At 32.4% G+C, this 16,651-nt stretch overlaps 1 protein-coding gene across 1 annotated transcript; it reads right to left on the reverse strand.

The window, feature by feature from the left end:
* Positions 1–5,792: 5,792 nt before the first annotated feature.
* Positions 5,793–9,018, reverse strand: LOC111882493 (SAL1 phosphatase). The gene is made up of 8 exons (XM_023878858.3): positions 8,724–9,018; positions 8,170–8,245; positions 7,958–8,031; positions 7,654–7,859; positions 7,202–7,415; positions 6,915–7,013; positions 6,317–6,470; positions 5,793–6,150 (listed from the first exon to the last, which is right to left on the reverse strand). The coding sequence occupies exons 1-8, from the start codon at positions 8,955–8,957 to the stop codon at positions 5,984–5,986; spliced, it is 1,224 nt and encodes a 407-aa protein (XP_023734626.1). The 5' UTR covers positions 8,958–9,018; the 3' UTR covers positions 5,793–5,983.
* Between the last annotated feature and the right edge of the window lie 7,633 nt (positions 9,019–16,651).

The raw sequence follows: 16,651 nt of genomic DNA on the forward strand, positions 1-16,651 counted from the left end.
TGTTGCTTTCGGGACCGAACTTGTCCTTTCGGTTGCTGTTTCTCTCTGAACCGAACCTGTCCTTTCGGTTGTGTTCCTCATGCGGACTGAAAGTCTTTTTCTCTGGCTTTAAATTTTTATCATGATAGGAGAGATGAGCGTTTTGAGATCGCCAAAACTGCTTTCGCTCTAAGAGATTCTTTTTGTATCTCAGATTCCTCTGTTGCTTTTGATCTTTCACTTGTTTCGGCTGTTTGTGGATGTTAGCCTTTTGTTTCAGCTTCTTGTCAGCCGGTTCACATTTCACAGATGATGTTTCGCTTGTGGAAGTGACTTCTTCAACAAGTATTTCTTTTGTGCCACTTGTGCTTGGCACGTCAAAGTTGTCAGGCTTATTCAGCGGCTCTGGTACATATCTTCCTTTTGTTTTCCAGGACGTTCGCTCTGACAAACCAACTGTTTCGTCGGCATTATCTATAGGAGCTGACCAGAAGATCTCATCATAGCCATCTACGTTATCTTCGTTCACTATGGCAGTGAGTTCGGTTGTTTGATGCTCGGTTACTCCTGTGACCTTATACACCTGATTTGGTGTTGTTCTCACCTTTTGGTACACAACAGCCTTTTCTTCAAGAATCGGGGACTTATTTTGGGACAAACGAGCGAACTCCACAGAATTTTCAGAAATCAGATTTTTGTGGTTTTCGGGTTCACTCTTGACAAACTCAGAACAATCAACTACATCTTCTACATAAATTTCACTCATATCATCGTCCTCATTAAGTTCAGATGCGTTTTCAACATCAATTTTATTTTCTGAACTTAAATTAGCACTCAATGAGTCAAATTTTTGTATGGTTTCGGTCCTTAGTTTCAGCTTATCGTTTTCATCCAAAAGATTTTTCAACATGTCCTTATGGTCTTTGGACTTTATAAAAGATTCTATTTTGTCCAGACCGTACATGTAAGTGGGATTCACATCATCATACGATACAACACTTTCACAGTTGTATGCTTCAGCATCGATTTCATCCTCCTTAAACTCAAGGAAGGGTAAAATCATGCGATGTATTTTCTGCCCTATTTCACAATTCATATGCAGTTGAGTAATGTTAGCATAAAGTCTTTTAGCAATCAAACAAAAAACATTTCTTTGTTTTAAAAGTTTCAAATTGTCTCTTTGTAAATAAATGTTTTCATCTTTAGACTTAATCAGCTCCGACTCCTTCTGCTCAATCCACATCCTTCGCTCCTCACTCTTGGATGACACCCTGCTTATTTGGTCAGTTAGGTTAGAATTGGTGACCCGTGTTTGAGTTAAACAACTATCCAGATTTGAGATTCTTGAATTTAGGTTATTTAATTCATTTTCATATGATTTCTGTGGAACTTTAACGAGATAAAAAGAGATTGTACCTTCTTGATCAATTCATCAAGCTCATTGATCTGCACACTAAGAGGTTTTGCTATGAAGCATAAGTCCTCTCGCTCCTTGGTGTCCTCATTTCCACCATCTGTATTGTATCCTCTCATGTGAGATACGTCAGTCACCATCAGACACTTACCACTGCTTTCACCACCTCTTGCGACATACGCCTTTCCATGCGAAGGCTTTCTCGCCTCATCATCTTCTAAGTCGGTTGACCACACCTGCACGCCACCGAACTCGTCATCTTCTGCCGAAACCTGTACAATAAGAGCATTCATAGAAGGATTAGTAGCAGCTTTCTTCCTCTTGATCTCTTCCATCTTTTTCATCAAGATAGCCTCTTCATCTTTCTCCTCATCTTTCTCTGCCATTTTCTTCAGAACACAATCTTTGGCATAATGATTCTTTCCTCCACAGTAGTAGCAGTTGACACTAGAGTCTCCTTCAACCTTCGCCTCTTTCTTTGGTTCTTCAGTCTTCGGCTCCTCCCTTACTTTTTCTGAGCTGTAGCTTCCTTGCCAATTTCGGTTCTTATTGGTAGGAAACCTCTTCTTGATGAACCTTTTTGGACAGGAGGGCCAAGGACCCCAAGTTGGAGACCACATTCTTCTCTTGCATCATAATCTTTTCTTGGGATTTCAGAATTCCCACCAGTTTCGCCAGCGAATATGACTTGAACTGCTCGTGAGCTTTAACTGTAGACACAACAGCTCTCCATTCGGATCTTAAGCCATTCAAAAAGGTAACCTTCTGTTCAATCAACTTCCTTTCAATATCATGCTTGATCATCTTGCTAAGAAGATGATTGAAGCGATCAAACATTTGAGTGACGGACTCATCGGTATTTTGCTTAAATTGTCCAAACTCAGACAAAAGCAAGGTCTGAATAGAGTGCTCCAAATCTTCATCTGTGGAATACAGCTCTCGCAGCCGATCCCAGATTTCTTTAGCGGTACTGCAGGAACTCACCAACCTAAACGTGTCAGACTGAAGAGCGAATCGGATCAGTCTCAATGCTTTGATGTTGCACTGAAACTTCTCCTTTTCGTCTTGAGCCACGTCTTTTACATCTTTTAACAGATCATTATATTCTTTCTGAGTTTTAATGATCTTGGATGTTCTTGAGTGAGCAAATGGTCCGGACACAATAGCTTCCCATATAAGATACCCATTATCTTCAGATCCGATGACATAGTCTTCAAAATGATGCGCCCAAACTTCGTAATCCTGGGTGTAAAGAATAGGAATCTTTGTTGTTGATCCAATAATAGGATTAGATTGAGACTCGTCCATGCTTGATCGATTTACCTGTTTGAAAGATCAGACTTGTAATATGTAATATTAGGGCAAAACGAATAAATACTAAGACACGTCAATTATGGAGTGACGGCTTAATAAATATCAGTTAATGCGGAACAAACCCTAATCACTTCTTTCACAGAAGAGATGGGTATGAATTACGCAGCCTCCTGCTCTGATACCAATTGATGAGTTTATAAAACTCTTTGATCGATTAGATCTTATAACAGGTGAATCAAGAAAGTAATAACAGTTAGATAAAAACACAAGAATAGATCTGAATGAGTCGAATGATTTGATTAACTCAATCCTCAACAGAGCTCGATGAAGAACTTCCGCTGTAGAGGATTCTAGGGTTACAAAAGATAAGAACTTGAACGCTATAAAATCTCTATAAAATCTTCTCTAATCTTGCATTTAAGAATGCATGCAAGCATCTATATATAATAAACCCTACAAAAACAACTCACGGATGGACAGGCCCATACCGGAGACAAAACTGGACTAGCTAACGAGCCCAAAGACGCAACACTTAACTGGACCTAACAATTTGTATATTAGAAAATATAGGATTTTCTGGAGTAAACGATTTTATACGATTTCGAAAATGATAGACTAAAACACACACACATGTAACTATACTCAATTGGAAACAAAACTCACAATTATTTTATACAAGAAAATACAGGATTTTCTGGAGTACATGATTTTATACAATTTCAAAAACGATAGACTAAAACACACACATGTAACTAATTATACTCAATTGCAAAAACAGAGCTCACGATTTCTTATACAAGGAACAATGGGATTTTCTGGAGTAAACGATTTTATATGATTTCGAAAACGATAGGCTAAACCACACACATGTAACTATACTCAATTGGAAACAAAACTCACGATTATTTTATACAAGAAAATACAGGATTTTCTGGAGTAAACGATTTCACAATCTCGAATACGATAAACTAACTCACACAAGCAACTATACTTGATTGAAAACAAGACTTCCAACTATTTCGACAAGAAAATATTGGATTTTCTGGTTTTTCCAACTATCACAAAGTTTTATACGAAAATGCTTATGAACTCACCAACATATTTTATGTTGACGCTTTTCATACGACTTGTATTCTCAGGAAATTAGTAAGCAGGTTAAAGGAACACAAATTCATGATTATTTTGCTGTAATTTGGAAATTTATTTACCTATGTCTCTTTTGTGTAAGTTGAAGAACAAATACAATACGTAAACAATGTAAGTTTGTTATCTCAATGTAAGATGTTTGGATTTGCTATGTTTCATTCATATTCAATTGTTATGAAGTCACCCGCCTGGTCCGGGGTGTGACAAATATCATCTAAATACAAAAGCAATTTTCACAACTATCACATGTTAAATTCTTCCAAGAGTTACAAAACTACAAGTCTGTACAAAGTTTCCGTATAATTGTATAAGGATAGATTCATTGCCTTGGAAACACAAAAGTTCGCACAAACCACAAAATAAGCCAATAAACGCAGCTTATTCTATAGTGTCATAAATGGGATCACATCACGATGAACCAAATTACTTGACCTAAAAAAATGTCTTCAAGAGCAAAAACACGATCACAAAGCGAACCAAGACAACGACCCACAAAACAAAAATGCGAAAATAGGTAAATTTCATCAAGTTAAGGTCTTGGTTCAAAGGTGGTTCGAACCCACAGCCTATTGGTTGGAGTGTATCTGAGCTGCTTCCATGCAAGAGTCCAAGTAGGATCTGATCTTGGCGGTACCATGATCAATATGTCAAAATGGGCTTGGTGGGATCAGTGGATAAGACCTTTGATGGAGCTTCTTCCAATCCGTCAACATAATTGTTGAGACCTAAGCTTATCAAAGTAACCATGATTCATTTTCTCTATACTGGAAATTTTATGGCTGTAAGTTTGATGGGGAAGTGGGTTTGTGTTGTGACTTCAATGACGGAAAACATGGGGATGAAGAATGGGTGATTAGGTTTTGGATCGATTAGGGCTCAAGGGAGCTAGTAATGCTCTGATACCAAGGTTGAAATGAATTAGTGTAAAAACTTTAATTGTATTCAATAAAATATACATTTTTAGATTACATAGAAAGCCTACCAGTTAAGGTGATAAATTACATAAAAGAAGTTTCCGGTTGAAAATTTGACAAGTTTAAAATATTGCTAGTGCTCTGAGATTTACCCTATGCATTATGACTTGGGATGGCCGCCTAGGATGCAGTTTTCTCTTTCTTACTTTTTTTCAAATACACACATACATAATACACATAAATATATCTCTATTCTAATAAAAGAATAGTTTTAATCTCCTTTTGACATGTGTCATCCTATTAAACCTCATAATTAATGCATATTTTATTCTACTTTTGTCATGTGTCACCCTATTAGGCTTTATCATTAATGCATGTCATTTATCAACCTATTAATTCTCAATTTTAAATTTTAAATTTCCCACTCTAATTACATTAATTTAATTACATTAAAATAAAAATTAAATTAAAATTAATACAAGTTATAAAGTGATATAATTTCACATATTTATTTAAATTAATGATTATAATTTTATATAACTAAAAAAATATCTCTTAATTAATAATTTATTTGAAATTATTGATTGATAATTTTGAGTTCTCACTATAATAGTTTAATTAATTTTGTAACCATGGTTCCCACGGATTATAAACTAGTGTTAGTATATATCAAACACATACAAAAGACTGAAAAAAATAAAAATAAATAAAGGATTAGAATTATATAAAGCTAGATTTTACTATTTTGGGCCTACAATTTTACTATTCGGGCTAAGCCCAAAAGTTTCTTCTTGGGACTAAAAACTCCATATAGTTATCCAGTACTCAACAATACATACACACATACAATTTTGCTAATTCTACACACTAACAATGATATTTGCCACAGATGACTGAAAAACTCTTTTAGCAACAAGCCATGTGCATGAAAGCTTAGCACCAACTGAATCAACAACGACACATTTTCATGACAGAAATTCAATAGTCATGTCTGCTAAGATCTGATCTGGGACAACAAGATGGGGTGAAAGAGAAGAAAACGTATTAAGATCATTGCTGTTATTGCCGATTCACGTTTAACATTGTAAGGAAACAAGAATTATTTCTGTAATAACATTGAGCCCCTGAAAAACTAAAACATAATCCCATCTTTATCTTTTATTAAAAATAGTAATACAATCAAGATAATGCACAACACCCGAAAACTTTTTAAAATTTACAGTGATGGCAAAGCTTGCTCCTTGAGTGAATCTTGAACTGCTTTCAAGACAGCTGGCATAAGTTTGCGATTGGTAACAATGATACCTGTGTCCAGATCAAGATACCTTCCTTTTGAAAAGTCTAAAGGCTTTCCGGAAGCATCCGAGGCAACACCTCCCGCTTCTGCAATAAACTCATCCAAAAACAAAATTATAGCAATTGCTATTTTGGGTATAATAATATCAAAGTAATATATATATATATATATATATATATATATATATATATATATATATATATATATATGAAAAGATAAAATAAAATTTGAAAGAAGTGAATTTTTTTTTACCTGCAACAACAATGTATCCAGCAGCATGGTCCCATATCTTCTCACGGTATCCTTTATTTGGAAACCGTAAATATATGGCACCGTCTCCTCTTGATAAAGCTCCATATTTTGCCTGGCTGTCAATTCTGACAGGTGGCGCTTTCACGCCCAATTTCTACAAAATCAAATAAAATAAAATAATAATCATTTAGTAGTCTCAAAATATGTATTTGTTACATATTACAGCTATTATCAAGATAGAAATGTAAGTATGGTGTTATTATGAGTATAATAGTTACATTTTACAAGTTTCCCGATTATTTAACATTTTGCCAAAATTAACAAAAAGTCCTTTTTTGTATTTTCCCAAAAATAATGAGACTTCTGTTCAAAAATAAAAAGATTTAGGACTTTATCAATAAAATTTCCGAAAATAATAGGACTTTTCTGCAAAAAAAAAATGTAAGCATGTTGCTAGTAAGTGTAAAGAGTTTATATTGATTGGTAATAAAGAGTAAAGTACATTGCTATTTCATGCAATTAGCTCAAAATATAATTTTACACTTTAGTAAGAGAGGAAAACTAATAATTTATCCCCTTTTCAAATAAACAAACTTACCTGTGCTATAGAACCAGATAAACTATGAGACGAATGAGCAGCTTCATATGATTCAAAGAAGGAAGCTTCTTCAGGATTTTCTGTGTCGCTAACATGCACCTAAAGGGTAAACAAAATACTCAGGTTACAAGGGCAAATTTGTAAAAAAGGTAGGCTGACTTTCTCTATTTAATCATTCTTTTTTGCATTAAGTCAAAATGAAACACTCATAAGTTTTGTCTCCATTAAGTAAAAAAGTAACAGTTTATCGGATGCATGCATAAGATATTAAGTTTTTTTTTTTGTACCTTGACAGGTGGCGAGCCAGCTAACGACTCCATGTATGTCCCACAAGATAATTGTGCATAGAACAAACATCCGGATGATGATTTAGTGAGAGTATTTTGATTTTTGTTGTTAATGGATTCTAGTGGAAGATTTGGACATGCAAGGACACCTAACACAACTTTCCCTTCATCTAGTAGACCTAATGCTATTGCATATTGATCCCCCCTTAGGAAACTGCATCCAAACCAGTTGAAAAAACTTTAGCCATTTGAAAAAAAAAAAAAGGCTAAATGCAAGAAATAGCAATGCATTTCAAAAATCTACCAATTATAGTATTGAAAATTGCTTTGTATTTGGATGAGATTGCTATAAGTGGATATATTCTTCAAAGGAGAATGTTGTAATAGAAAGAAATGAGAGTAAGATGCTATAAGTCATGTCCCTATTAAGTCAAAAGGAAAAAGCAGCTTACCCTTTAGTACCATCAATAGGATCCAAAACCCAGTGTTGACCATTTGACCCTCCTTCAGATGTACCACAATCTATGATAGTAAGCACATCGGATTCAGATAAAGGAGACACTTTATAAGTTCCATCACTAGCTATAGTATCATTCACTAGTTTCGTGATACGTTGAAGGGTTTCTTGAGAATCTTCTTTTCTAAGATCTCCAGAATCCTAAAACAATCAACACCCAATCCCATTGACTTATATTTATAGAGAAAAAAAAAATGAAAAATGTAAATCAAACTGAAACAAATAAGGTTGAAAATTACTTCCTCAGCCACTAGTGAGAATGCTTGTGAAGGAAGTTCTTGTTGAAGAACAAAGCTCACTAGAACTTGGGACCCTGATGATCAGATTAGAGCATATTAGAGTCTTTAAGCAATCACATTTCTCGACCATGGGTATATAAGTAATTTCCTTCTACATGTATGGCTATGGCCTGTCTAGACAAATGAAAGGATAAAAAGATCAAGAGACATACCATAATCAGCCACAGTGACAGGACTTTTATCTGATTTTGATTGGACATCAGATTGCAAAAGCCCTTTTTGCACATTCTACAAAACAAGTATCAGTAATCAGTTAACCTTCACACACTAAAGAAATAGAAGATTTAGACTCAACTTATCTCAACAATGCATTAGGGTTTTCAATTGTTTTTCTAGAGATATTATTGAATTATAAGTGAAATTCATCAGAGATTTGGCGAACATAATTGTAGCACCCAAAACAAACAAACTAAAGAATGTGAAGCCAATTCACAGAAATTCAACTAAAAGCCTAATTTCTCTTCTGGGTACGATTGAATCACCAAATCAATCATCACAGATCTGTTATACATCTGCAACACTCAAAGCCAACAATATGAACACTTTGATAGAATACTCATAGAAGCTCCATTAAAAAGCACAATATCTTTTCAGGATACGACTCAATTACAAACAACAGTCATCAATTCGAACAAACAAGTTCCGAAACAATCATCTCGACAGGTTTTCTCGCGATTAAGTAACTGAGATAGATAGAGAAAGATGCCTGGCATAGGAGAGAAGCAAGGGAAGCGGCTTTCTTGGCAGCAATGAGCTGTTTATCGTAAGACATTGCTCTTGAAGAAGTAAGTGAAGCAGCGGATGATGATACGATTGGGGAATATGAAGATTTGAGTGAGAAGAAAGTGAAAAGTGGTTTGGTAGCTGAAACTAAACTGGGGTTTAATTTTGAAGATGGGTTTATATTGACAAGTCGGGCGACTGCTGTTATAGACGCCATTTCCCCCACCTGCAAAGTGCAAAAAAGCAATGTTCGCGGCCCGTTGTGATTGATGATACATGGTGCCCACTTTACTCTCTTTCCTAAAAGTAACAAAAATAGTTTTGTTTTGATTTGCAACAAACAAAAATATCATAATTTAAGTGAAAATTATTTATTTTTTCAGGATTTGCTATAAGAAAAAAAAAAACATTTTATCAAATTTTATGTGAAATTCATTTATTTTTAGATTAAATAACTTTTCATAATAATGATATTGACTAAAATTTATTAGCTTTTTATTTTTATTTCAACACATATTTGATTATCGATTAAAAATTTGGGATCAGATTTTGAAAATGTTGGGTGAATATTAGTAGGGTGATAGAGGAACTTAGATTGGATCGTGTATGTTTATTTTTTCGAACTGATATTTCCACCATATGGTTGGGTTACAGGAAATTCAGTCTAAGATAATCCAAAAAGACACTTGTGTATCTAGGCACAGAAACACAAGTCAAATCGTCAGAGAGTTCTGTTTTCGTTTAGAAGAAGAAGAGTTGAGAAAAAGGGTTTCGTTTGTGGCTCAAAAGAGGAGTCGTATATATGCATGACAAATTAGAGTCTAAGATTCTAAATTAGTTGAGAGAATCTCGAATTCAATGGCATAATCAATGGTTTTCAAAATTGACGGGATTTGTCAGTTTTACCACAACCACTGTTAGGGGCTCTGCCCCTTAGACCCGCTAGGGGCACTGCCCCTAGGACCCTACAAGAGGGCACAACTCCGCTTATCTATCATATCGGCTTATAATTCGATCGTATATATATACATTCACTTCGCACTCAACAAACATATAATATATAATACAAACTATAAGCCCCTCACATGTTAGTTCCAATTACCCATAATGTTTGGTTACACTAAAATCACCAATAAATAATTAAGTACGGTATGTTTTGGTTGATCCGGTTCGGGTATCTGATGGTTATGGGCGACAACCGATGGAAATTCGAACCCTAATTGAGGAAAAACTGAGTATTTAAATTAGGGGTTCAAAAGACAGTTCGACTTTTGGTTTTAGCGTCATGGGTCAAACGAATCTACGTGGGTCAGACGAATCAGCAATTCGAGTATGCAAGATTAGTGGTTTAAGCTTATTATTGTGTGAAGGGAGGGAAAGTAGTATACCGTCAGAGTGTTCAAGGTTACAAAGTTTTATAGTTATGTTCCTCAAGGATTTGTCAGATTTCCCTCCAAGCGTTAGAGAATATTCAAGAGTCGATCAGATCGCGAGTATAGCTCGAGTAGCTAAATGGGTTTATGTCTTCAAGGATACATGAGTTGTCATTTCATCATAGGAACTATTGGACATGGAACTCAGTATGGCAAATAGTTTCATTGGGAGCACCGTGTATTTTCTTAAAGAAATAGATGGACCACTCAGGTTGTGTATTGAATTTAGAGACTTTGGTTAGCTCGCGGTAAGGATCGGTTATGAGAATGTGAAATTCTTGTAAATGTTCTATGATATTTATGGTCTACTGATGGTGCAGTCACGCATACAAGTTAGTGAACCGAAACCATTTCGGTTTACATTTTCCCCCATGGTGCATGCTAGAAAGATAATTAATGTTATAAGTCTTACACGGCTAAGAAATCTTTCTATTTATATACTTACTTCATTTTTCACTCTCCAACTAGTTGCAGAAGTCGCTAGTTGTTATTTAGGTCGGTCAACTGATGAGTTGCGAGTACTCAGTTTAGGCAGGGAGTGTTTAGGTTGGGTAAATTATACAGATAATTAATTTTGAAATATATATATAGCAAAAATAAATATGTGGTTGTTATGTATAAGCTTACGTATAGAATCCATTAAACGACGTAGTTTTAATTAAAATAGATTAAATTTATTCTCGTACATTTTAGGTTTCCTTTTTAATTTGAAGGATTCCTTCATTTAGATCTCAATCGTCAAAAGGAAAGAGCAATTTCTAACCAAAATTCATTGTGAATAAAACTCGGAATTACGAACATCTTAGATTGTGTTTAGTGCGCCACAGCTAGCTTATTTTTGGAGCTTTTTAGGTTGTTATATTTAGTAAGCCAAAAAGTAGCTTAAAAGCTAGCTTATAAGCTAGCTTTTTAAAAAGCTACTTAAACTAATTTTTTAGGAGCTTTAAAAAAAAATTCAAATATACCCTTTAATTAATTATAAAAAAACATTCTTTTAAATGTCTTTTTACATCATTTCATATTTTTCAATTAGTTTTACCAAACTTTATTTTTTATCAACTAGTTTTTCAGCTATCAGTTAGTTTTTTATTTAACAGTTAGTTTTTCAGCTATCATCTAGCTTTTCAGCTACCATCTAGCTTTTCAGCTAATACGTCAAACATAATTGGTCTTGGTTATGGTGATATATGAAAAAAATATATTATTTTATTAAAATGATGAATGATTAATGGGAATACAAACTTTGAGTTGGGAATACAAACTTTCAGTTCTAGAAGTGTTCATTTATAACATACAGTTTGATTTACGTAATATTTTAAATGTATTCATTTAAAACTAATAAAAAAAGTAGCTTGAAAACTTGAAGAGTTCGACGTTTGAAAGAATATATAAACCAAAGAAATAAGATATTAGGAAGTCTTATTTAATTTAATTTGATTTTAGATAAAACGCCGTAGTTTTGGTGGTTCTATATATAATATTGGATACATAACAACCACATATTCTTTTATATATATATATATATATATATATATATATATATATATATATATATATATATATATATATATATATATATATATGACAAATATGATAAGTTCATAAATAACATTATAATTGTTTATTTAAAAAAAATCTGATTTGACCGAGTTTTTCCGAATTAACCGAGTTTGACCAACGTTTAAATGATCCTGATTTTGTTTTTGATCAGTTTTTAGTTTCACTTCGATACATCATACCCGATTCCATGTATTTGGCCGAGTAGACCGAGTTTTACAATATTACTCCTACGTAACTGGGATGACTTAAACCAATAAACCTCTTTATCTTATCTATATACCTACTTAGTCTATTTGTTGGCATGCAATATGGAAAAAAGAATATATTACTATAGAGCCATTTTAAAGATATTAAGAACTTCTGTTAAAAAACACATTTATGGAAAATGGATAAACCCACTTTTCTATCATTATATTTATACATTAGGTGTGAGACTTGTGTATTACATGGGCTGATTTAAAAAAAGATTAAACACTAAAGTGTAAACATAAAATATTTTTTAATGTATAACTTTAAAATAAAAAATGAAAAAATGTATTTGTTGCAGTTTAATATCATATATATGATATTTAATACTTTACATATATAAGTATATGACTTTAATTTTAAAAATTGAAACAAACCAAAAATTGACAAATGGATAATATTTATTTCAAAAATACCACAAAAAGACGAGTGTCAAAACTCATGAGAGATTGACACGTGGCAAAAAAAACTTTCATTTATTAAGGAGGATGGGAAAGGGATAGTTGCGGGGATACGAAGATGGAGATGAGACTATGGATGTTGCTTGAGTGCCTCATAGTCATCCGTAGGTTTTTCAAAAACAGAAAAAAAAAAATGTGTTGATGTTTTATTTCATGTCATGTTTAAAAAATATATATATATATATATATATATATATATATATATATATATATATATATATATATATATATATATATATAATGACATATATCTAGAACAATTATTATTTTATTATTATTATTATTTTACTAGTTGCGAGACTCATGTATTATATGAGTTTATTCAGAAAAACAAACAAACATGAAGATCTAATAATTTAGAAGATTTAAATCTATAAGAAAAAAAAATATTTGATTATTAAAATTGAAGTATTTGTTTATCTTTTAAATTTAAATAAATAAACAACGAAAATAATTTGATTCAATTTAGAAATTTAAAAATTTTAAGGAATGTGACATTAATGAATTTGATATACATTTATTGTATTTAAGTATTATATGAAATACCAAAAGGCTTCTAGCTCAGCGGTATCCGGTGTTGCTCTCCCTCCTTGAGGTCGAGGGTTCAAATCTCACTGTAGACATAGGTAGAATAATTTAGGAGTAGTGTAATGTATATTTGTATTTGCTGTTCCAAAAGAAAGTATTATATGAAATTTAATAAAATGAAAAAAAAAATCATAAAATGACACATAGATATAGTTTAATCTAAATTTACCATAAAATAACATGTAAGAGAATCATAAATAACAAAAAAAATATTTTCTTTTATTAGGGAAAATGATAATTCATACTTTGAAATCAACATTTCAGATGTACGCAATCATTTTGCAAACAAAATGACACGAGCTAATAACATTAAAACGATTTCAATGTTTACTTGCCAAATATTATTTATTTGTTTAAGTAGTTATGCTCACAAGGAAATGAAACAATAGAAAAGGTTAAAAGAAAAAGGCTTTACACTGCTTAAAAATGCATTACACAAGAAAATCAATTTTCTCAAATCATCAAACTTCATTTCTTCATTCACTTCAACGACTTGTAATAATTTCCTCAAGCTTTTTAAGAACAAAATACGAACAAAGTATGTTTATCATGTCTTAATATTACGATTTTATTGTTTTAGGGTTTATTTTGCATTTGTGTTTTTATTTCATGAAAAACTTTACAATGATGGTGATTGTGCTAGTGTAGATTGTAGACCATTTATTCGAAGGAAAAGGTGATTAGAGAAGTATATTGATAAGAAAAAATGAATTAAGACAAGAAAAAATAAAATCTATTGAAAAGTCTTTATGTTTTGATATTATTAACAATTTAGTCTTTATTCCTTTTTTAGTCAATTAAGTCATAAAAACTGACAATTGTTTGCGATTTGATCATTTTCCCCCGTCTCATAATAAAATATAATAAAATATGAGTATTTTTTTTTGTATTTTGAAAAGTCCATATATTTTGAACCCATTAACGATTTAGTCCTTATTTTTTTTAATATAATCTTAATATACTAGTTTTGTGTCAAAGTATTGTCTTACTATTATCATATTATATTTCTTTATATTATCATACAATATTCTTTTTAAAATGAACATTAAAAATCTAAAAATTACAAAAAAAAAAAAAAAAAGTAATCTTTAGAAAAAAACATTTTTTAAACAAATGATATGAAAATTGTTAAATTCACGATCTTGATGTTACGATCGTATGATCAACCAAGTAAAATGATTGAAGGTCTTTTATGTTTTAAAGGCTACAAATGTTGTATTTGTAACCTTTCTATGATTGCAATAGATAGGGTGAACATGGATCTAGCTATTGGGTTTATGTTTCTCATTTGTATGTTTTCTTTGTTTGTGCTTTTATTATGATTTTTAGATTGTGGATAACCCAACAAATACCATAACATTAATATAACATAATACAATATGTTAGACAAAAATATTATAAAACAATTATTTTTATAATTAAAAAAATTCATAATAAATATTTTCTGTCAGACAAAAAAATATTATAAGATTAATGTAAGATAATACAATCCAGTAGACATAAATATTATTAAAATGATTATTTTTAGAAGAAAAAAACTATTTTCATATGACATATTTTATGTCAAACGAAACAAATACCATAAGATAAATACAATTTGTTAGACAGGAAAAAATATACTAAGATAATATTAAAAAAATATATTTAAAAAAATCCTTATATTTTGATATATTTGCAACAAAATCACCATATTTAGTTGGTGATTGATTGATTTACCGGATAAAATGTCGAGATTGTAACATCCTGTTTCGGGTCGTTCTGTGATTTAAGGTTCATAGGCCATAATTCGGGTATGAGAAGGTTCTGAGGTTTTAAAGAAGAAAGGTTTAGACCCTTCTGGATGCGGGAAGGTAGGTTGTGTGATAAAAGATTTTGGTTTTTGCTTTAGATCTAAGGGTATCGGTAAAGGCGTTGGCTCGGTCCTTTATGAATTTTGGGTTTCATCCGTGAAGTCTTAAGGCTATGGTGAGTTGTTAGGATCGTAAGGCTTCTTGCCACCTTTTCGTGGATACAAGGTTCGTTGGAAACGAACCTAAGACGAGGAAGTTATGACAATTTGAAATAATTGGCACAAATGGTCCATAGTTGAAAAGATTGTCAAATTGGTGTCGTGCATGCAAGGAGGGAAGGTGGATGTTCGGCGGCGTATGCCCAACGTAAGCTGGGGTACGCCCAACGTAACTTTGAGTGGTGGTTCGGTTGACTTCGTGAGTCAGGTGAGTCTTCTCATTATATTGTGAAGGATGTTAGCTATCTTTGTAACTCTTGCATTATGTGATGGGCAAGGCCCGCTCGTATGCTGGTTTGGGCATGGGTGTGCTAGGAAGGGCCCGTTCATATATTGGGTTGGGCCATATGTATGATGGGTAGGACCTGATATGTAGGCGGGATGCATCGTATGTATGATGGGTGGGGCCCGATATTCGGGTAGGGCGCATTAAGTGAGTGAGGCTCGTCATGATGGGCGGGGCCCGATGTCATGTATGGTATATGGTATTTTGGGGAGCTCACTAAGATTTGTGCTTATGGTTTGTGGTTTAAACATTTTCAAGTACTTCCAGTTCCAAAAGGAAGGATCCGGCTTGACGGCACTGCATCCCCTTAAGGCTTTTCTACACTAGTTACTTTTGATTTACTCTGATGTTTAAGAAACACAGTTTTACTGTGTTGGTTTCGTAATATATGACTGTATGACCTGATGGTTTAAAAATGAAAATTTATGCCAATATTTTTGGGATGTTACAAGTTGGTATCAGAGTCTTGGTTTGAGGGATTCAGGCACGATCTCGAGTGTGTCTTAACTTAAACTGAGGAATTGGTAATCGTTGTGAAAGAAAATAAGTTTCGCAAAAAGGATTTTTATAAAGAAAGAGGTACGATGTGTGCAATCAGCCAAACTCAAGTAAGAGATTCTCAAAATACCCTTACATGTTGATATGTCATATGTGTTATAGAATGTTTTATTCACATGATTAATTATTTTAGCATGTGTAGCAGCGAAGTTAACTACTAGCTAACAGACTGTAACATCCACACTTTTCGTTAGACATTTCGTGGATAGACCCTCATTTACGATGTCATTTAAATGTAAATTGTATTATAAATAAATGAGAAGTTTTCTTATGTGCTATGCGTTTACAAAGTGTTCTTTATATATATTATAGTATTTATGTTATACGAATAAATATTATAAAGAAATAATACTTATATAAAAATACGGTTAAAAACGAGATGAAAAGCTAAAAATATCAATTAAAAATAAAAAGTGAAATCTAGATAAATGATCTAAACGAATGTCGAAGTACTCGTCAATATAAACGTGTTAAATTACAGAATGCCTAAATTTGACTTCGTATGAGGAAATTATAATTTTTCAAAGTTTCGAGTGCGACACAATACAACAGTGTGCAACATAGAAATCGAAGATTAATGAAGATAAATCTAAAAAATTACATCATGTAAAAATTAAAAAGTAATAAAATGATGTTATTATGTTTCAAATGTTTTTAAATAAAAAATAAAAAAAACAAAATATTTAATTATGCATTGTAGTTTGAATATTTAGATAACGTCTAGACAATAAAAAAATATTTATATATTTAGAAAATAAGAATTTCTAACAT

This window comes from Lactuca sativa, chromosome 4, assembly GCF_002870075.4.
Source record: "Lactuca sativa cultivar Salinas chromosome 4, Lsat_Salinas_v11, whole genome shotgun sequence".
NCBI lineage: Eukaryota > Viridiplantae > Streptophyta > Magnoliopsida > Asterales > Asteraceae > Lactuca > Lactuca sativa.